Source organism: Ornithorhynchus anatinus, chromosome 17 (assembly GCF_004115215.2).
Source record: "Ornithorhynchus anatinus isolate Pmale09 chromosome 17, mOrnAna1.pri.v4, whole genome shotgun sequence".
Lineage (NCBI taxonomy): Eukaryota > Metazoa > Chordata > Mammalia > Monotremata > Ornithorhynchidae > Ornithorhynchus > Ornithorhynchus anatinus.
The window spans coordinates 9,966,654-9,988,854 of NC_041744.1; the positions used below are offsets into that span (position 1 = coordinate 9,966,654).

The following is a 22,201-nucleotide window of genomic DNA, read 5'->3' on the forward strand; positions in this document are numbered from 1 at the left end:
AGCCTCCATCTTGTGCCTCTCCCTTATGGACAGGTAAGCGACCAGCGCACCAGGAGCCCATGCCCATGGTGACCAACTGGAGCTATGACCCTGGGGGTGTCCAAGTGCCCGTCCCTACCCCTCAACCTCCTCCACACAGGATTCCCCAGCCTCTACTGCCTTCTGCCGTTGGCCCCGGAGGGGAAATCTTCAGTGCAGATGGCATTGGTGCAGAAGGCTCCCAACCATGCCACATCAGCTTGTGCCAGATTACAGCTCCTCTTCCTGAGGAGTTTAGTGCTACAGTGAGGGGTGGCGGGAGGGGGGCAGAGCCCAAAGGTTGAGTGGGGGTTAGGGGAGATCCCTCCTCCCCAAATCAAGTTTGGTAACTCATTTCCCCAATGTACAGTCAGCTGTGAATTTGGCCCCAGTGGAAATGGACAGAGGCCAGCTGGCAGGAGAGACTGGCAAACTGGTTTGGTTTGGGAAGGGGCAGAATCTCTCAAACCTACAAACTCCCTGTACTTGGGTCGTGGCCCAAAGACGATCAGTGCATTACAACGTCTGTCTCTCCCGTCAGGCTGTAAGCCCTCTACGCAGAACACACTAGAAATGGTAGGCCCGACCCATGTCCTCACAGTAGGTGCTCAATAAATGCACCCTAGACTGTAAACTCATTGTGGGCAGAAAATATGGCACCCAGGCGCTTAGTACACTGCTCTGCATCTTTAAACACTCTCTAAATACGATAATTGATTGATACCCCCTACACTCCATCCCTCACGCCTGCCGATCACCCTGCCGCATCAGCCTTTCAGGGTGGGGAAAACAATCCTTTGGCCCCAGGATTCCCGGCTCAATCCTGCAAGCTGACATGCCGAAAGAGATGGACGGATTCGTCTCAGAGAGCAAGGGACCAGTGTTTTACCACAGGCAAGTCACATCCTCTCCAGGGCTCCGTTTCCTCATCGGTAACATGGTCATAAGGTTCCTGCTTTCCCTCCATCAGAGCCCTGTGTGGGAAAGGGGCTGTCCAACTTGATTATCTTGCATCTCTTCCAATGCTTAGTGCAATTTTGGGCACCTAGTACACTCTTAATAAAGTTATCTATGAAAGCAGTGAGCAGCAGTTTAGAAGGGCAAGGAGTTCAGATGAGCCCAAGGTACCTTGCAGATAAGAAGGGGAAGGAATGATCTGAAGGGGTAAATTTAAGATTGCAAATTTCACGCCTGTCCCTTCCTAACTACCTGGCAGGGTCAGGGAGGCAGATGGGTGAGGAATATCTGTGGGCCGGTCATTTTTCTGTGTCTATAGTTAGGAAATGACCATGAGGAGCCATCCCAGATCAGCACATGCAGGAATGATTTGGTGACAACTTTGAGGACTGAAGTCTGGGAAAGGATGGGCAGGAGTAAGGAGGAGGGACAGAGAGAGAATGTCAACAAGAGGTGAGAAGGATTTTCAGCTGGCCAACCTGCAGGCGAGCCGCTCCCGAGGAGCCTTTTAAGGGATGAGACCCCGTAGTCAGCGGGGACTCAGCCGTCTCCAGGAGGAGGAGGGGGAGGGATCGACAGCAGCATCTGTTACTACCCGCCACCCCCCTCCCTCGCCCCCAAGAGTCCCTTTCTGACCCGCACATACTCAGCGGAGGCTCAGGAAAGAGGCTCAGAGTATAGTAAGGCAGTGCCTGCTCACACAGGGAGACAGTGGTTACCCCAATGCCAACCAAGTCCACAGGACCACTACCCCTCCAGCTGTAGCCATAGCAACAAGCTCAAGGGTCTTCACACTCCGGTGCTATACCCAATGCGCAGGTCAAGCGATGCTGTCAGTTCAGCCATGTTTTGTGCTCTGTGACCTTGGGCAAGTCACTTCATTACTCTATGCCTTACTTTCCTTATCTGTAACATGGGAATACCCATACTCTCTCCCTCTTGGACTGTGAGCCCCATGTGGGATAAGGACTGATAATCTTGTATCTGCCCCCGCGCTTACCACAGGGCTTGGCACATAGTAGTGCTTACCAAATATGGCAATTACTGTCATTTGCTCGGGGGTGCCATCTAATGGTTCCTGATCCCAGGTCTCGGGGATATGGGAAACTCACGGAACCATTTCTGGTCCAGAAGATTTTCTAGAAACCCCCCCAGCAGAGCCACAAAGCCAGACCCACTAAGCCGAACATCAGCCAAGCTCAACCCCGACAAGGAACCGAATTCCAGGCTACGTTGCCTGGATGGCGGAGGCGGCACTGAAATATTGTAGGACAGGGAACGCAGGGTGCTTCTGACAACTCATGTAGAACCCTAGAACTGAGAGGGGGTCCCCAGGTCATCTGGTTTGGCCTTCTGTCTCCCAGCAATTAGACACAAATCCAGCCAGGAGAAACTGATACCTTTTCTATAATAGAGAACTCCACAGAAGGAGAGTTTTCCATGAATTCTGCTAGGATCCTGCTCTAGAGATTCGGCACCCGGTTGGCCAAGAAACCAAACCAACCAGGGAAAGTTGGCATTTATGAAACACTCCCTGAGCTGGACTGGATATATGGCTATCAAATCAGGTCCGGTCCCTGTTTCACATGAGGCTCACTATCTTATTCCCATTTTAAAGACGGGAAAGCTGAGAGGCCCCTAGAGTTTAAGGGAGTTGCCTTAAGTCACGCAGCAGCCCAATGGCAGAACTGGGACCTGAAGCTGAGTTTTCCGGACTCCCGGCCCCATGCTCTTTCCCCTGGATCTCGCTGCCTCACCCAAGGTGTTTTCCCAGCAGGCTCCTTGCCAAGCCGGGGCCTTGGCCTTCCCTCATAGGGCTCTCCTGAAGAGCAGATGGTGTGGAGGGAGCATTGTTTACTCAGCTCCATCCACACAAAAGGACCTTTCAAAAGCTTCATCCTCCCCCAGGGCCTGTCCTATATAGACAGGAGACCCAGGCTGGCTCTCTTTCCCAGGCTTCAGATGGCCAGACTGGGCCGGGAGCAACTGGACTGGACCAGGGATCCTGGGCTAGAACTTTTCCCGAGTGGCTTCCAGGTAGGGTCTCTAGTCAAATTGAGATGTCTCCTTCAGCTTGGTCTGTTTCAGCTTTTAAGGTCTCCCTTATGATCCGGTCAGCACAGACTCTGATCCTGCAGGAGCTGAGGCCTAGAGTCTGGCCAGCATTCAGGCTAGTTCCAAGAATGAAAGGTTTATCGGGGTTATGGGGGAGAGAACAGGTAACGTTAGTAGGTGTGGAAAGTCAAAGTCTCACAGTCTGAGAGAGAGAAACAAGTATTTTCTCCCCACTCTACAGATGAGGACACTGAGAGCCAAAGACGTAAAGTGACTTGACCGAAGGTCTCCCGATTCCATGTTCTTTCCTTTATACCACACTGCACCTCTTTCTCTCACACACACACACATACACACATGTACGCACACTCTCTGAGTTTTGCATAAGAGCAATCATTAGCCAGAGGCTACTGTGAGGGGCCAGAGACAGAGAAATGAGTCTACACCATCATACCCAGAGAAAAACAGCAGCACCAGCTCCCACCCACTACCAGAGCCTTTCACTTGTGCTCTGAAGTGACTGGATTGGAGGATTCTCGGTGGATTTCAGTTTCCCACGCTACCTCGCGGCACAGATCACCGAGAGCCGGTTGGAACCAGCCCTACGACCTCCCCTCCCCCTCAGTTGTTGTTGCAGGCCAGGGCCGGGTCACCAGAGCAGGTATCAAACGAGCCCGCAAATATGCCTTCCTGGGATGGATCAGCAGCCAAACGAACCTCGTCACTGATATCTTGACCTATTCTTAGGCTCCCGTGTGGGGCTCGGACCATCTGCCTTGTGGAATTATTATTACTGTGGCATTTGTTAAATGCTTACTATGTGCAAAGCACTGTACTACGCACTAGTGTTGATGCGAGATCATCAGGTCTGACAGAATCCCTATCCCACATGGGGCTCACAGACTAAGGGGAAGGGAGAACAGCTACTAAATGCTCACTGTACAGATGAGGAAATTGAGGGCCAAACAAGGCCGGGCAGTAGGCAAGTGATGGATCCACAATTAGATTTTGAGCCCCCTACTTCCCAAGCCCATGCTTCTTCCCACTCTTACTCTAAACTTCATTCCCTCAAAAGCTCCCCACACCATGAAGTCTCTTCTGATTAACTTGTCTCCCCAGCCCATAGTCCTGGTTAGACCATCCCCCTAAGCCCCCAAAGCTAACTCGGCATTTCCACATGGATCTAAAACTTAGAGCTCGCTGTTGTTCATGCTTGTGCTTTTACCTAATTGTATGTTCCTGGCTTGTAGAGTGCCTGCCTCCATCATCATCTTTGTCCTTACTGACATTTACCAAACACTCAAAGAGTACAAGGCACTGTATAAGCTCTGGGATGAGGACACAAAAAAGAAAAAAATAAGTAAACAAACCCAGCCTCTGGCCCAGAATCTCAAGTGGGAGGATGTTGTCTTTTGATTTCAAAGAATTCATTCATTCAATAGTATTTATTGAGCGCTTACTATGTGCAGAGCACTGTACTAAGCGCTTGGGATGAACAAGTCGGCAACAGATAGAGACAGTCCCTGCCGTTTGACGGGCTTACAGTCTAATCGGGGGAGACGGACAGACAAGAACAATGGCACTAAACAGCGTCAAGGGGAAGAACATCTCGTAAAAACAATGGCAACTAAATAGAATCAAGGCGATGTACAATTCATTAACAAAATAAATAGGGTAACGAAAATATATACAGTTGAGCGGACGGGTACAGTGCTGTGGGGATGGGAAGGGAGAGGTGGAGGAGCAGAGGGAAAAGGGGAAAATGAGGCTTTAGCTGCGGAGAGGTAAAGGGGGGATGGCAGAGGGAGTAGAGGGGGAAGAGGACCTCAGTCTGGGAAGGCCTCTTGGAGGAGGTGATTTTTAAGTAAGGTTTTGAAGAGGGAAAGAGAATCAGTTTGGCGGAGGTGAGGAGGGAGGGCGTTCCGGGACCGCGGGAGGACGTGACCCAGGGGTCGACGGCGGGATAGGCGAGACCGAGGGACGGCGAGGAGGTGGGCGGCAGAGGAGCGGAGCGTGCGGGGTGGGCGGTAGAAAGAGAGAAGGGAGGAGAGGTAGGAAGGGGCAAGGTGATGGAGAGCCTTGAAGCCTAGAGTGAGGAGTTTTTGTTTGGAGCGGAGGTCGATAGGCAACCACTGGAGTTGTTTAAGAAGGGGAGTGACATGCCCAGATCGTTTCTGCAGGAAGATGAGCCGGGCAGCGGAGTGAAGAATAGACCGGAGCGGGGCGAGAGAGGAGGAAGGGAGGTCAGAGAGAAGGCTGACACAGTAGTCTAGCCGGGATATAACGAGAGCCCGTAATAGTAAGGTAGCCGTTTGGGTGGAGAGGAAAGGGCGGATCTTGGCGATATTGTAGAGGTGAAACCGGCAGGTCTTGGTAACGGATAGGATGTGTGGGGTGAACGAGAGGGACGAGTCAAGGATGACACCGAGATTGCGGGCCTGCGGGACGGGAAGGATGGTCGTGCCATCCACGGTGATGGAGAAGTCTGGGAGCGGACCGGGCTTGGGAGGGAAGATGAGGAGCTCAGTCTTGCTCATGTTGAGTTTTAGGTGGCGGGCAGACATCCAGGTGGAGACGTCCCGGAGGCAGGAGGAGATGCGAGCCTGAAGGGAGGGGGAGAGGACAGGGGCGGAGATGTAGATCTGCGTGTCATCTGCGTAGAGATGGTAGTCAAAGCCGTGAGAGCGGATGAGTTCACCGAGGGAGTGAGTGTAAATGGAGAACAGAAGAGGGCCAAGAACTGACCCTTGAGGAACTCCAACAGTTAAAGGATGGGAGGGGGAGGAGGCTCCAGCGTAGGAGACCGAGAATGATCGGCCAGAGAGGTAAGAGGAGAACCAGGAGAGGACAGAGTCCGTGAAGCCAAGGTGAGATAAGGTACGGAGGAGGAGGGGATGGTCGACAGTGTCAAAGGCAGCAGAGAGGTCAAGGAGGATCAGAATGGAGTAGGAGCCATTGGATTTGGCAAGAAGGAGGTCATGGGTGACCTTAGAGAGAGCAGTCTCAGTAGAGTGGAGGGGACGGAAGCCAGATTGGAGGGGGTCTAGGAGAGAATGGGAGTTAAGGAATTCTAGGCATCGATTGTAGACGACTCGTTCTAAGATTTTGGAAAGGAAGGGTAGTAGGGAGATAGGACGATAACTGGAGGGGGAAGTGGGGTCAAGAGCGGGTTTTTTTAGGATGGGGGAGACGTGGGCGTGTTTGAAGGCAGAGGGGAAGGAGCCCTTGGAGATTGAGTGGTTAAAAATAGAAGTTAAGGAAGGGAGGAGGGCAGGGGCGATGGTTTTAAGAAGGTGAGAGGGAATGGGGTCCGAGGCGCAGGTGGAGGGGGTGGCACTTGCGAGGAGGGAGGAGATCTCCTCTGAGGATACTGCAGGGAAGGATGGGAAAGTAGGGGAGGGACCACTGATGAAATTCACCTTTAACTCCATGTGTGACTGAAAACAGTCACATCATGTATGCAAAAAGAGCGTTCCTTGTCATGCTGACATTTTTTTTTGCCTACAGCGCCTGGTGCTGTTCGTATTTTTGCCTCCTTATCGTTCGTTCATTATGAGGCTTTTGCTGGAAGAGTCGCTCCCTTCTTAACAGCCGTGGGCCAGGTTGGTTTGACCTCAGCAACGGCAAGCACTGCGTTCATCCGGCCCCCAGGCTTTCGATTTCCCAATTCCAGCTCTCCATACGGCAGCTGTTTGGCTGTCCTGCTGTCACTCGTTCTCCTCAAGCATCCCTCCCAGCATAACTTCAGTATCAGCAAAGAATGGATCACTACATTCCAAGTTTAGCCAATGGGGAAGCCCAAAGAACGTGGGGCAGGGCTTGAAGAATTGAGTTTGAGTTGCATTTGGAGAGCAAACATGTTGTTACGTGGAAATGACATGAAAGATTATTTATATAATAAATGATGCAACAACATGAACATCAAATACTTCACGTGAGCGGTGCTTACTGCCTTGCTAAAACTCATTAAACGGCCCTCCAGCCCAAAGGATGCCCAACCCTGCCTAGGTTATAGTCTTCCCAGGCAGCAGTGTGATCAGGCTACAGCAGCCTACGATCATCATCACCATTTCAATCTTCAAAAGCCTGTGGGCTGGGCACTTGTTAGGCATTTGGAAACACAGTATAGAAGCTACCCTCGGGGAGCTTCCACTCTAATAAACGAAGACAATGGCCACAGAGCTTGCTGCCTCCTGAATTATGCCTTAACAACCTCCTGGAAAAATGGCTTCTGGAGACTCATGAGATGGTGGGAGGGGGGTGGTGCATGTCCACTTTCCCACACTGCCCTGCAAGATGGACTGGAGAATTTTATCCAGTCAGGACTCCCAAGTCAAGGGCCCCAAACACTTCATTCGAGATAATGGTCTGTTTCCCAAGGCCCCGTTTTTTGCCAAATAAAACCTAAAGTCATGAAGACATATGTTCTGCCCTTGCCCTCTCCTGTTAGCTCTCCACTTGGGCAGCCAAGACCTCAGTGGCCCAGGCCCTTTCCTCCTCTCCCACAAGCTCTCACTTTACATATCACTGCCCGACCCTGCTTCTCTTTCCTTTAAGGTGACTCACAACTCTTCACCACAACACTCAATAAATATCATTGATTCATTGACTCCCCATTAGGGGAAGCACAGCCCCAGCATCCCTGTCTTCCATCTCTAATGCTGGAAGGGAACCCCAAGACTTACTGTGACCTCAGATGCTTGGGTTCTAAACACCCACCCTATCCCAATGCGCACCTGCACCCTACACACACGCACTCCTGACCCCCTCACCCCATTCACAATGCATTTGGGGTGACAGGCAAGATACCCACTGAATGGAGAACTTATCCCACCTCCCGTGGGACAGCTGAGAGCCTCAGAGCTTTTTCCTCGTTATCGTGTTCGTTCATTGTTACTTTTTTCCTTTTTGTTCCCCCTCCCCTGCACATCTCAACATAAGATGCTTAAGTCAACAGACTGGGTGGGTCATCTCCCCTTCCCCGGCCCGGCTTTGAACTTTCTCATGAGCAAAGCAGAGTGCCCTGCTCAAAGCAGGCCGCCACGGTCACCTGATCATGACGCTGGTATCGATGATGAAGGATGCTGAAACTGAAATTCTGAACATTTCACTTATCTAGGCTCTCTCTATCTCTCCCCCAGTGTCCCTCACCCCCATTATTACAGATAACTGCAAGCCAACCAAATACTGTGTTGCTGCACTTTCCCCCACTTCCCCTCCCATAAGGAATCAGGGTTCACCTCTGCTCTTGGTTCCCTAAGGCTCCGCAGGGCTGGGAAAACCCCCGCTCAACTGACCCTCAAGTTCGCCTCCCCTGCCTCTGAGCAATCGTGTGGGCCAGTCCCGGCCAGGGACTGTTTTTCACCTCCTTCTCCATTAGACCAGAGGCCAGGGACATGTTTTTCACCTCTTTCTCCATTAGACCAGAGGCTGATTTTCCTTCACCATCCCTAATGATGAGAAAGTGAGCAGTGAATTCTCTCCAAGTCTGCAGGGGCTCTGCAGGGTGGCGTGATGCCCTGCTTATAGGATAAGCTGTAAAGAGATGGCAAACTCAAGGGAGTGGAGCAGAATCTCCCTTTGTTTTTCCACTTGGCAAGTTGCAGTAGACATTTGCAACCTTTGTAGGCCTACTTTTTCCACCTAGTTTTAAACTGGCTTTAGAACAAGAACAGTGACAGGATTCTAGTGGTAAAAGTACAGGTTCTAGTCCTGGCTCTGCCACTGGCCTGTGACCTAGAACAAGCCATGTCATTTATCTAGGCCTCAGTTTCCTCCTCTGCAAAATCAGGATGAAATACCCCTTTGCTACCTCTCAGACTACGAATCCCGTGGGAGACAGGGTCTTGTGTCTGATTTGATGATTCCATATCTAACCCCAGCACTCAGCACCGTGCTGGGGCATATTCCCTCATTCAATCACATTTATTGAGTGCTTACTGTGTGCGGCGAATTGTACCAAGCCCTTGGGAGAGTACGAATCAAAAATACACGGACACATTCCTTGCCCACAGCAAGCTCACAGTACTTGCTCAGTCATTTAGGATTCTGCCCTGGGGAATCTGTGTTTGAAATGGAGGCAAGTGCCGTTTCTTCCTGGAAAATCCCAGGCAAAATACAGAGAGGAGGAGTAAGGTGATGTTGCAACTGTGGCTGGGTACGGTGAGGGGGTCTCCTCGCTAGGGAATGGGAAAGAGGGGGAAGAGAAGGGGGGGAAAACCAGCTCTCCCCTCCCCATTACCCTCAGAGGAAGCCCAGGGCACTTCGCTAATCTGAGCTTGGCACGGTTAGAAACAATGCAACCTGGTGACAGCTCCTTTTGCGGGTGATTTCCACTCAGCTGCCTCAGCAAGGGGACACTTCCTTGGCAGGGAGCTCTGTCCTCACAAACCACTTCAAGGTTCAACCTTTATGGGGGCAGTGCCCTCCCTTCCCCCAGGTCCATCTCCAAGGAGGAGGGAGCGCCTGCAGGGGACAAGATCTACTTTAGCTAAAAAGCAGCTAAAAAGGTGCAAGGCTATGAAACAAAATAAGAGCTCCTTGAGTATTGTGTGTAATCTATCCCGTCTATGCTCAATAAAAACTCACTGCTCACTGCACCAGAGGCAGGTGGACTAAATCCACCCCCAGGCCCTTAACCCAGAGACCACCAGGCTAGTGGGGTCTGGAGAGTCATCCTTAGGGACATAACAGTGGTATTTGTTAAGTGCTTACTGTATGCCAGGCACCGTACTAAGCACCTGGGTGGATATAAGCAAATCAGGTTGGACAAGGTCTCTGTCCCACGTAGGACTCACAGCCTCAGTCCCCATTTAACAGACGAGGTAATTGAAGCACTTCGGTAACTGAAAACTCTAAGGATACACACACCGGAATGACTCAGAAGATACGAAGTCTGGAGAGAGTGTATCCAAGGGGTCGTTATCATTTGGAAACGACTTGACAGCATTTGACTACTACTACTGAGGCACAGAGAAAAGTGAAGCGATTTGCCCAAGGCCACACAGCAGACAAATGGCATTAGAACCCATGACTTCCGGACTCCACGACCTACTTAAAACTCACCTCCTCCAAGAGGCCTTCCCAGACTGAGCTCCCCTTCTCCCTCTACCACCCCCACTTCACCTCTCTGCAGCTTAACCCCCTTTTCCCTCCATTTCCCTCTGCTCCTCCCACCTCCCTTCCCATCCCCTCAGCACTGTACTCGTCTGCTCAACTGTATATATTTTCATTACCCTATTTATTTTGTTAATGAAATGTACATCGCCTTGATTCTATTTAGTTGCCATTGTTTTTACGAGATGTTCTTCCCCTCGACTCTATTTATTGCCATTGTTCTTGTCTGTCCGTCTCCCCCGATTAGACCGTAAGCCCGTCAAACGGCAGGGACCGTCTCTATCTGTTGCCGACTTGTTCATTCCAAGCGCTTAGTACAGTGCTCTGCACATAGTAAGGGCTCAATAAATGCTATTGAGTGAATGAATGAATGAATGACTCCCAGGCTTGTGCTCTAACCTTTACACCAGTGAGTGAGGGAGAGACTGGTCTTCCACAGACCCTGCTTGCTCCCTAACTCAAATGACAAGTGTCAGCTGGGCTGAAATTGGAGGAGTCACTTGGCAAGCGAGCCGGGGCCGGTTCACAGCCTGGAGAGCCGGTTGGGGGCACCCAAGGCAGGGGGAGTTCCACTGCACCAGTCCACAACCCCCGCGCCCCCACAGAACCTCGAGCCAGGGGTGGCCCCGAGAGACAAGTTGACAGGTCAGTGCCCGCAGATGTTCCACGCTCCCTCCCGCTGAGACAGCAGGGAGAGGGCGGCGAGGGCTCGGATAAGAATAGGCAGATATTCTGGGAAGCAAAAAGGAGGGGCTGGGGACCGGAGCGACTGCCTGTGTCAACCACGTGAGGGGGTTTCTATGGCGATGAGCGGGGAAGTTGCTGGCACGGTCCCGCTCCCAAGAAGCTTGGCAGCTTGGACACAAATCACTGGACACAAAGCTGCTGATAGGGGAGTGAGGTTGGGGCGGAGGGTCACTCCTCCCCGAGAGGCCTGTCATAGGACCAGGACAGAAATGCCCAGGGATGGGAAGATTTGCCCTAGGTTGGAGGCAGTGCCAGAGACAAGAAGAGCCTGTGGGAAGCACAGCATGGCCTGGTGGAAAAAGCCCAGGCCTGGGAGTCAGAAGTTCTGTGTTCCACTTCTGGATATTGCCCCAGCCTGCTCTGTGACCACAAGCTTCAGTTTCTTCACCTGTAAAACGGAGATTTAATATTTTTTTTTTTTAAACACCTTCTCCTTCAGCTGAATCCCGAGTGGGACAAGGACTATGTCCAACTTGAATACAGAGCTCAGCACATAGTAATCGCTTAGCAGACACCACAGTTATTATTACTATTATTAGTTCCTGGTCCCAAAGACTGCATTCCTCCCGTCTGAAGTACTGGGAGGCTCTTTCCCCCCCTCCCTGGTATGATGAACACCACCATTCCCAGCCACGCTTCGACTCCTCTCCAGTGCTCCATTTTAGAAAAGCCCAATACCAGTGCTGCCAGTTGAAGGAAACTCTTTAAGTCTAGAAAAGGAGATTACCCTCCTCAGAAATCCCCATGACCTTGGATGGGGAAAATTGAGCCCTGAGGCCGCATGACAAAATAAGAAGAAAAAAGAACTAAGAGAAGAAGCTAAGTCCCCAGAGCAGATTGCAGAGGAGGAAGAGAAAATAAGTAAGTTTATGTTACTCCCGTGGGCTCCACATATGTAGTGGTTTAAAATGCACAGGCTGGGCTGATCCCTGCGGAGCTGGGGGAGGGGGATAGATCCCATCAGGCCAATCTCAGTTTCCTGCCAATCGCAGGGATTGCTACGATGGCTGTGACGGGAGGCTATTCTGCCTCTGCCGGCTTGGGTAGCCTGATGAGACGGAGTGAGGTGAGGTAGGAGCAGGCAAGGTGATTGAGTGCTTTAAAACTGACGGTAAGGAGTTCTACCTTCACAACATCACTAAAATCCATCTTTTCTTCTCCTAACTGCTATCGTGTTAATCCAAGCACTTATCCTATCCTACCTCGATTACTCAATCAGCCTCCTTGCCAACCACCCTGCCTCCTGTCTCTCCCCACTCCAGTCCATACTTCACTCTACTGTCCCGATCATTTTGCTCCCAACACAGTCAGTCCACATTTCCCCACTCAAGAACTTCCAGGGGTTGCCCACCATCTCTGCAAACAGAAACTCTTTACCATCAGCTTTAAATAATTCAATTACCTTGCCCTCTCCTACCTTACTTTGCTACTCTCCTACTATGACTAAGCCTGCATACTTTGCTCCTCTTAATGCCAAACTACTCCCTGTACCTCATTGTCATCTACCTCACCCCTGACCTCTTGCCCATGCCCTGCAACACCCTCCCTTTTCAAAACCAGACAATTATTCTCCCCACCTTCAAAGCCTTGTTGAAGGCACATCACCTCCAAGAGGGCTTCCCTGACTAAGCCCTCCACACCACACCACACCCTCGACTCCAGAATATATGCACAGATCTGTAATTTATTTATATCGACATTGGTCTTCCCCTCTAGACTGTAAATGCTGCAGACAAGGAATGTGGCTGTTATATTGTGCTATATTCTCTCAAGCACTTGCTATAATGCTCAATAATCAAACATATTTAAAGCCTCTTCACTTCTCTCCTCACATTTACATGGCAATAAAAAGTATGTTCTCTCTCCTACTTATAACGTAAGCCTCATGTGGGACAGGGACTATCTTGTATCTACCCCAGTGCTTAGTACAGTTCCTGGCACATAGTAAGTGCTTAACAACTACCACTTATTATCATTCTCACCCAACTGGTCAACATCTGGGTTCTCAGCAATACAGCTACTTCTGTGCCAGCCTGCCTCCCAACCACAGCACGTTGCCTTGCCTGGAAGCAGGGGGTTGGACTAGATGAACTCTGGAAGTCCCTTTCACATCTATGTCGCCAGCCAACCATGAAGGTCTTGATGTAAGCATGGACATTCCCCAGAAAAAGTTAGTGGGGGAATGCCAGGGTCTTTCAGGTTCTTAAGTCTCGAAGCTGGGTCAGGAAATTTGAAGTGAAATAGGAACCGCCTGATTATTTTGAGCCTGGCAGCCCTGAGACCCTCAATCCAGAAGAGATGAGTAAACTCAGGCCATTTGGAGTTCCCCACTACTGAACATTGTGTTTACCCATCTACAGCAATCAGTTCAAGCCCAGTTCAGAAACCCTTTCCTTCCAAGCCTCCCCTTCAACACTTGTAGTGGAAAGAGCCCGAAACTGAGAGCCAAAAGACCGGTGTTCTAATCTCGGCTCTGCCACTTGCCAGCTGCGTGACCTTGATTAAGTTGCCTCATTTCCCCGTGTCCCATTTCCCCATCTGTAAAAGGGGGATTTAACACCCGTTCTCCCTCCTACTTAAACTGAGTCCCGTATGCAGCAGGTACTGCATCTTACCTGAGAATCTACTCCACTGCTTAGTACAGTGCTTGGTGCATAGAAGATGCTTAAACACCAGCATGATTATTGCTGAAGCAGAAGAAGGGAGAGCCAAGGAAGGAGCAAGAACTGGTGGGAAAAGAGGATGGTATAGTTCTAACAAGTGACACCCTCTCTTCTAGAGGCGGGGGGGCATAGGTTTCAGGTAGGACCCACTGAAATTCGACCAGCCTGGGACTGCTAATGACTAGAAGAAAGGTGCAATTTGCTACTCTTGATCTTAATGCACTCTTCACCTGTGCCTCACCTCCGAGTCTCCCTGGCAGGTCCTTCCTCCTATCTTTTAATCCAGTTACAAACGGTCCACCCACGTCTTGCCCTAATCTTTCTAATTACTCTTCTTCAATGCACGCAGGGCAGAGCTCTACAATCAGAGCGGTGAGATTCCCTTGAAACCAAGAGAGCACTGCTCTGGGAGCAAACAGAGTTCAACCTGCTGGAAGGCGACAAGATTGGCAGGGGAGGAGACATGAGCTTCCCTCAACCCCATCTCGCGACACACTACCTCTCCGCTCCATGCAGAGAAAGTCTCCCAAGAGACTCTTCTCCCTTTTCTCACCACCCTGGCAGGTTGGGACTAGGCAGGGATCTCCAGTTGCAGCCATATATCCACAAACGAGAAACACGCTAGGGCAATCCCATCCGGGCAGGATCGGATCTAAACAGGCCGAGGGCCTTGCCAAGGAGAGTAAGCTCCGTGTGGGCATGCAACACATCTACCATCTCTGTTATACTGCACTACCAAGTGTTTAGTACAGTGTTCTGCAAACAGTGAGCACTCAAAAGTGGCACTGATTAAGGACAGGCTGGTGAGCCACGACTCAAAGGGAAGACTGTCCAGCCCAACCTTCAACAGCAAGTAGACCACCCCAGGGGAACCTTTGACTCCACCTCAAAAATACAGCAAACACCGCAGAAACGTTCAGCAATAAGGCCCACCCAACATTACTGTCACTCATCTGTAACCTGACCTCACCAGTAGGTGTACTTAACTATTCATCATGAACAATGAAAAAAATTCAAGGGTCTCAGAGACCTACCCAAGATGCAACATCATCACAACAATGGCATTTATTCTTTCACTAATCTTTACTGAATACCTACTGTGCCCTGGAGAACTGTATGAAGTGCTTGGGAGAGCAGAATTCAAGGAAAGAGTGTGAGTTTGTATCTGTCCCTCTAGACTGTAAACCCCTTGTGGGCAGGGAACATGTCTGCCAACTCTGCTTACTGTACTTTCCCAAGCACTTAGTATAGTGCTTTGCACATAGTAAGAACTCAAATACCACTGATTGATTGAAATGTTATGAACCAAAGCAAGCAATTAAATAAATTATGAGTGGTTAGACTGGTGAAGAAACAAGAGGCTGATAGAGAGGGAATGACCACAAAGGGTGAGATTAGGCAGGAAATACCTGTGTGACCTTGAGCAAGTTGTTTGACTTTCCTGAGCATCATTCTCCTCATCTGTAAACCAGGGAAGACCAGACCTCCCTTTTAGGCTGTGTGCTCAGCGTGGAACACGGACTGTCTGATCTGATTCATCTATACCCAATGCTTGGCATATAGTAAGCGCTTAACAATTCCATACTTAATTAGCGGTCAGGGTTACAACTCCGTCCCTAATGGAAACAGATCACTACCATTTTTGCTCTTTGCTCACCAACCCAGCTGTTTGGCTGACCACTGAGCCCCATGTTGTGAGCCACTCTCTGGATGCAAACCAGGACTGCTTTGAGTCTCAGTCCCAACTCTGCTGTTGGGTCTCTTTTCCAACCTCAAAAACCAGGAAGCTTGGGGAATGACCTCTCCACCCACCCCATCTCCCCACAACAGCCACCCCACCTACCTATATATCTAGCGTGGAAGCCTTATTCAAAATACAGGTTTTGCAACTCGACTCAGGCTGTGAGCCTCTTAGACTCCTAACTAGACTGTGAGCACCATGTGGGACAGGGATTGTGCCTTGTATCTAATCCAACACTTAGTGCAGAGCATGGCAAATAGTAAGTGCTTAAACATCATTAAAAAAAATTCTCTCCACTTCCCAATGTTGCAAAGAAAGAATAAATTACACCTAGTAGAGCCTAAATTCATAGGATTATTATTATTATTATTGCATTTTAAGAGCACTCACTTTGTTGACAAGCTCTGGGCAAAGCACCAAGATAGATAGTAAACAGGGTGTGGGTCAGGGACTCTGTCCAGTCTGATTATCGAATACCTAAGAGGTACAAAGGGCACTTTTTAGGAAGAAACTGAGGTCCAAAAAGAGTAAAGACCTACCTAAGGCCAGACAAGTGGCTGGGCCGGAACCAGAACAAGGGCCTCCAGACACCCAGGACTTCTCTCTTTCCAGTAGGCAGCACTTCCTCCCGAGCACCTTTTACTACTCCAACAGGTCTGTAACAAGCAACAAGGACCTCCATCCCCTTTACGACTGGCTTCTGAGACCCTCAGAGTCACAGGTGCTCATGCCCTCTCAGTGCAACTCCAGTTGGTCGCTGGTTTCAGGCACGGCTGACTATGGTCCCGGGCATATCAAAGCCACTCTCGTCTAGACCGGCCTCGAACTTCCTCACTGATTTTCCCATCTACCCAAAGGCCACAGGTGAGCAGACAGCAAAGTGCACACGTGAAAGGCTTAATGATGTTTTTTGGAAGCAAGTGGGGAAAAAGGAAAAAATTTGGAACATTATCTCTGGAAACGACCATGTGACTTCAAGCACTCAATAGTGCTTATTACATTGTGGATTTACTAAATTGTAAAAGCTCACTGAAGGCAAGGATAATGCCTACCAACTCTGTTGTATTCTCCCAAGCATTTAGTACATGCTCTGGACACCATAAGGGCTCAATAAAAATGCCATTAATTCATTCAATCATATTAATTGACTGAGCACCCTGTACTTCCCTGCCCTCGAAGAGCTTACAATCCAAGCCCTGAGCAACTTGGACATCTTGCCATGCCCAGCCCCTGAGCTCTCCATTTAAAAAATAAAAGCTTCTACCATAGAAAGTCAACTCAGGGAGGGCCGACTCAGCTTCTGGACCAAATTCTATAAGGCACCCAGGAGGTTGGGGACAGTGAGGGCACATGAAAAAGCATAAAATAGCCTACAGTGCTGGCTTCAATCGATGATATTTGAGTACTTACTGTATGCAGAGTTCTGCACTAAGCGCTTGGGAGAGTACAATACAAAAGAGCTGGAAGACAAGCTGTCAGTTTAAAGGGGAAGACAAACATTAATATAATATATTCATTCAGTCATATTTGAGTACTTACTGTTTGCAGAGCACTGTACTAAATGCTTGGGAGAGTATAATACAACAATAAACTGACATTCCCTGCCCAAAGTAAGTTTACAGTCTAGAGGGATAATAATAATTGTGATATTTGTTAAGCACTTACTATGGGCCAGGCACTCCTCTAAGCAATGGGATAAGTACAGGGTAATCAGGATGGATACAGTGCCTGACCTGCATAAGGCTCACAGTCTTAATCCCCAATTTACCGATGAGGCAACTGAGGCACAGAGAAGTAAAGTGACTTGCCCACTGTCACAAGGCTGACCAATAGTGGACCTGGGATTAGAACCCAGGTCCTGACTCCCAGGCCCTCGCACTGTCCACTAGACCATGCTGTCGACACTAAAGGGAAAAAAAAAAGGCACCTCCCTTCCCCGGACTGTTCTGGGATCCTCGGAAGGTGGGGGACAACCTACCTGGGGGGTGACCAGCTCTTCACAGCATCGCCCTCTCGCTCCCGGCGGCACCACAGGGTGGGAGTTTCCCATCTGTGCTGGGGCCTTAGCCACGGCCCAATGTCAAAGGCTGTGCTCGGCAGAAGGGACCCTCCAGCCTTCCCCTCGGACCAAACTACAGCCTCCCGGCGGCCACCGCCACCATAAGGTCCTCTGCTCGGAAGCGTCGCTTTCTGGTGAGGGGCTGAGGTCAGCGACGCGGAGCCTACCCCATGCTGGAATGACTGCAGGGAAGTCACGGGGGCCAAAATAGGCCATGTGAGTCAGCAAATGTTTGCGACGAGAACAGGTGCTCCGGTTCAGACATGAGAGAGTCACGCAGGGCTCTTGGCCTCGTCCGCAGTGGGGCTATTTTTGGCCTCTGCAAGTGCTGGGCCCTGGGTGATTGAAACCCCAATCTGTTTTTCTGGGGAATCCCCTGGGTTTTCACCTGCAGCCCTCAAACCAGTCTGGGGACCCCCTTTGCCACTGTGGATGGACACAGAGAGCGGGCCCCAAACTCTGCCTGTTCTAATGATAACAGAAAATAAAACACCTGATCCCTTCAATCCTCTTCCCCATGGGCTCGTCAAGCCTCTTGACAACTAATTCCTCACTTGCCCCCTCTCCTTCCACCCTCTGCTTCCTGGGAGGTTTTCCCACGTTTTCAGATGGAAAGATCGAGGCAGAGAGATCAGAAGGGGCCACTCCGGTGAGAGGGAGAGACATATCCAGGAGTCCAGAAGCAACCCCCTGCCCACCCGAGAAGTGTCACCTGCCCAGGGCCGAGACAGAGTCGTTGGCACCAGCTGCATCTGGGCAGATGGTGGTTGCGTTTCCATAGCTGCCTTCTACCAAACCTGTGCAGCTCTTGAAACTGGAGGAAAACAAGCCGCTCTTGTGTTCAGAGTGGGATGGGGAAGTCATCTCTTCTCCCTCCCAGCCTGCCGTTAGAGAATCGAATCACCTTGGGTCAGTTAGGCCCCAGCCTGCCTGGCCCAGACCAATGTCACTGGCCCACCGGCTCCTCGAGACTTCTCACGGGATGAATTAAGTGGCATGACCCGGCCCTATCTCATGCAAATGCTCTGGCCTTCCTAGTGTCTTTTCAGTGCCAAGGCACCAGCATGTGAGTCAACTCAATAGCCCCCAAGCTCTGCTCATTGCCACCGTGCCCACCCTATGCCTGCTGCACCCACCCCGAAGGTGAGGAGAGCTCATTTGGGGACCAGTTCCATCACCTCTGCACCCTCCCAGGACTCTGAGGTCCAATGTACTAACTAAAAGAAGCTCTGCCACCTGCCGAGACTAGGGAAGAAAGTGGCAGTGGAAATGGGGAGGGAGAGGAAGCCATGGAGGGAGAAATTTTTGGATGCTGGGAATCTGAGGGGTGAAGCAGAGGGCATATGGGACATTTGTCTTGGACCTAGCTTCTCTCCTGATTTATGTGGTGAGCATAGCAACCGATCTGCACCTCAGTTTCTCCAGTTGCATGACGGGAACAGCTCTTACCATGCTCCACCTCAGAGGCAGGCTCTGAGGATGACAAGGATAAAATCCTTAAAGGACTGTGACCTTTTCCATGGAGATTCTGTGACCCTGCCCAGCACAAGAACTAGTTGAGGAAATTCAAGGTGGGGACGGGAAGGGGTTGAATTATTAAATTGCTTTCCGACTTCCAATCCCATATTAAGCATAACCATTCCTTGGTGATTTTAAGTGGCAGGGATGAGGAGAAAGAAGGGCCAGGAAGTCTCTGAGTATCCAGGTGAGTTTCCACCTTCCCACCATCCCTTCAAGGAATGGAGATATCCAGAAGCTGTGGGGGGAGGGAGGAAACAGTGGAGCGGGTAAGTTCCAGAACCCATGAAGGAGGAGAAAGCTATGGAGCATTGGCAAGCCAGAAACCAGCCAGTCACCCTAGGGGCTTTTTCATTACATTCCCTGAAGCATTTTCACAGCCAGGCGGCAGAGACATTCCTTCCCACTGAAGCACGGGCTGTTGCCCTAGAAACAAGCACCAGCTTGGAAACTTGGCAGCCGTGCTGCTGCAGGAGGCGGTTGCCCACTAGGGCTACCTGAACTGCAACCCAATGCCTGGCCAGGCACGCTAAATGAGTGAGGTGAGACTACTGCCCCGATGGATATAAAATGGATAAGCCATACTATTTTGGATCCAGTTCCAGAAGGAAGAGCAGCTTGGGGGAAGTAGAGGAAAACGGCTTCTTTTTGGTGCATCGCCACCTTAGGAGCTCAGGTAGGCACAGGCCAGTGTTTCTGAGTTCTACTCCTGTCTCTCATGTTCAGGCTGACTGACCAGGGAAATCTGTTTCACTCCTGCTGGCCTCCATAAGCTCTTTCACCTCCACCCCCAGTTACCAACACACACACACACACACACACTCTCTCTCTGTCTCTCTCTCCCAGCATGCCTAACTCCAGGGTTGGAGACTAGAAAGATTATTGAAAAGACTGAGTATATGCCTGAAATGCTCAAGAGAGACAAAGAAACCACTTGACAAGAAAAATGGTCCCACCGGAAACCACGACTGGAGTGGAGAGGCTCTTGTCTTGGCACAGGGGGCTGCCCACCTTCAAGGGTCTCTAGACAGCCTCCTATTCCCAGAAGCCACTCTGCCTCTGCCCTCTCTGTCACTTCACAATCTAATACCTCTGCTTTAGTTGACATCAAGAGCTCCCCAGGCTTGGTGAAGACAAAGATACTTTACTGAATCCGTGGAGCAAAGCGCTGTGGCATTTACCTGACCAATCTTAGAGGACCATAGGCTGGCCGCTCCAGGCCCCTGCACACGCACACTTCACCACAAAAGCAAGGCTGTCCCCAGAAAACCTTGGAGACACTGGGTTCACTTTGCAAATGAGCACGGTGTCAGTGACTCAGTCTTGGCTCTCTCGCAGTCCCCGTTGTCCCTGGTAGAGCAGGGAAGGAAGGGTGTCTTTTTTCAGGTGTCTGCTTTCATTTAAAAGGAAGCTGTTCCTCGGTTTAGAGCCAAGAGTACAGGTTTAGCAGCAAAGACTGATGTCTGAACAACAAATCATTCCATATAGTGTAGGGAAGGTACAGGAACATGAGTCTTTGCTCTTGCTAGTCCACCCCCAGCAATGAGCCGAGGCCCTAGCCCAGAATAGGACATAGGCCTAATAGTTATAATAACAATAATAATAATAATTACAATTTGTAAAACATTCACAGTGTGCCAAGCAATGGGGTCTATCCAGTACAATCAGATCAGACAGTCCCTGTCCCTCACAGAGCGCACAGTCTAAGGGAGAAGGAGGAGAGTACTGAATCCCCACTTTAAATATGAGAAAACTGAGGCCTGGAGAAGTGACCCACCCTAGGTCATATGGCAGCCAAATGGCAGAGCTGGGATTAACGTACTTTCAGCTAGGTCAGCTTTGTTTCCTGGTTCTTGTCTACCTGCAAGAAGGCGGCCTGTGCGTCTCTGCTGGGGAGACAGCTTAACTGGTTGTTCATCTTCAGTATTCTAAACACAGCTTGCAGAGGCTCTCCCTTCTCAGCCCTCTTTCCTTCCCTGCAGGACTGGTTTAAAAGATTCTCACCCCCGACTGTCATGGGACGACCACTCTCCCCACTCTCAAAGCCTTATTAAAAGCGCATCTCTGCTAGTAGGCCTTCCCCAGCTAAGCCCTTATTTCCTCTTCTCCCACTCCCTTCTGCATCACCCTTACACTTGGATTTGCAGTCTTTATTCACCCCACCCTCAGCCCCATGGCACTTCCATACATATCTGTAATTTATTTATATTAATGTCAATCTCCCGCTCCGGAATGTAAGCTCATTGTGGTTAGCAAACGTGACTACCAACTCTATTATACTGAACTTTCCCAAGCGCTTAGTAGCAGACTCTGCCGACAGTAAGCACTCAATAAATACCACTGATTGACTGATAAAAGCCATCACTTAGCTTCAGCATCTCTCCTGTGTCCCTCTCAGAAAACAAGGTTCACTCTCAGGAGAGATGATCTTGACTTTTCAACTGAGTAAGGGAGAGAAAAAAAAGTCCCCCCCAAATCCAAATGGATCTTCAAGCCTGCAGAAGCCAAGGATGAGCTGCAGGACTCAAGTATCCCAGACCCCAACCTGAGCTTTAGCAGTTGAATTTCCTTCTTCCAAACCCTTCAATCAGTGGTAAGGAACACTCCTCAGAGTACCAGCAGCACTAGTATTTACTGAGAGCGTAGCACTCTACACTAAGGTGCTGAGAAGGACAGCAGAAGGAGCACCAGCGAATGACCAACTCCCAGCCCACTAGAGGCTTAGGCCCTAACTGGGGATGTCCGCAGAGCCCCAGAGGGATTGAGAACCAACAAAGCTGGCCGTTCATATTAGTGTTTTGGTTTCCCTCTTCCAGACCTAACGGGTTGGGAGTTACTGACAGAGCCTGATTAACTTTAGCACCACAAAAGTTATCTGGAGCCCCAGCCTGTGCAAAAATCATACTTAAATAATCCAACAAAGACCTAATGAAAACGTTGGGAAGAAAAAAAAAACATGCAAAAAAGAGAAGCAGCGTGGCCTAGTGGGAAAAGAATGAGGCCTGGGAATCAGGTTCTAATCCTGACTTTGCAACTTGCTTGCTGTGTGACCTTGGGCAAATCACTGAACTTCTCATTGCCGCAGTTTCCTCATTTGTAAACCTGTTTCCCCTCCCATTCCGCACTGAGCCTATGAGTTGCCCATGGGAGAGGAGCAGTGCCTGATCATTTTTCTTGTAGCAATCTTAACACTTAGTATAGTACTTGGCATATAGTAAACACTTAAAAATAATTATTTCATTTGGAAGAGTCACTAAAATAAACCCCCATTTCAGAGCTATGGATACTTACTCCCATAGCCTTTGTGAACCTGTCCTTGTCCTTATA

General features: G+C 50.1%; 1 protein-coding gene across 8 annotated transcripts in view; it reads right to left on the bottom strand.

Moving 5' to 3' along the window:
- The window catches only part of KSR1 (kinase suppressor of ras 1), a 138,049-nt gene that overhangs the window by 41,370 nt on the left and 74,478 nt on the right, over positions 1 to 22,201 (bottom strand). Inside the window, exon 1 of one of the 8 annotated variants that reach the window (XM_029081952.2) lies at positions 17,276 to 17,522. The exons of the other annotated variants lie outside the window; for them this stretch is intronic. Coding sequence (XP_028937785.1) covers positions 17,276 to 17,347 — 72 coding nt within the window. The 5' untranslated portion in view covers positions 17,348 to 17,522. Of the gene's footprint in view, positions 1 to 17,275; positions 17,523 to 22,201 lie in introns of those variants that run through there. 8 annotated transcript variants of the gene reach the window in all.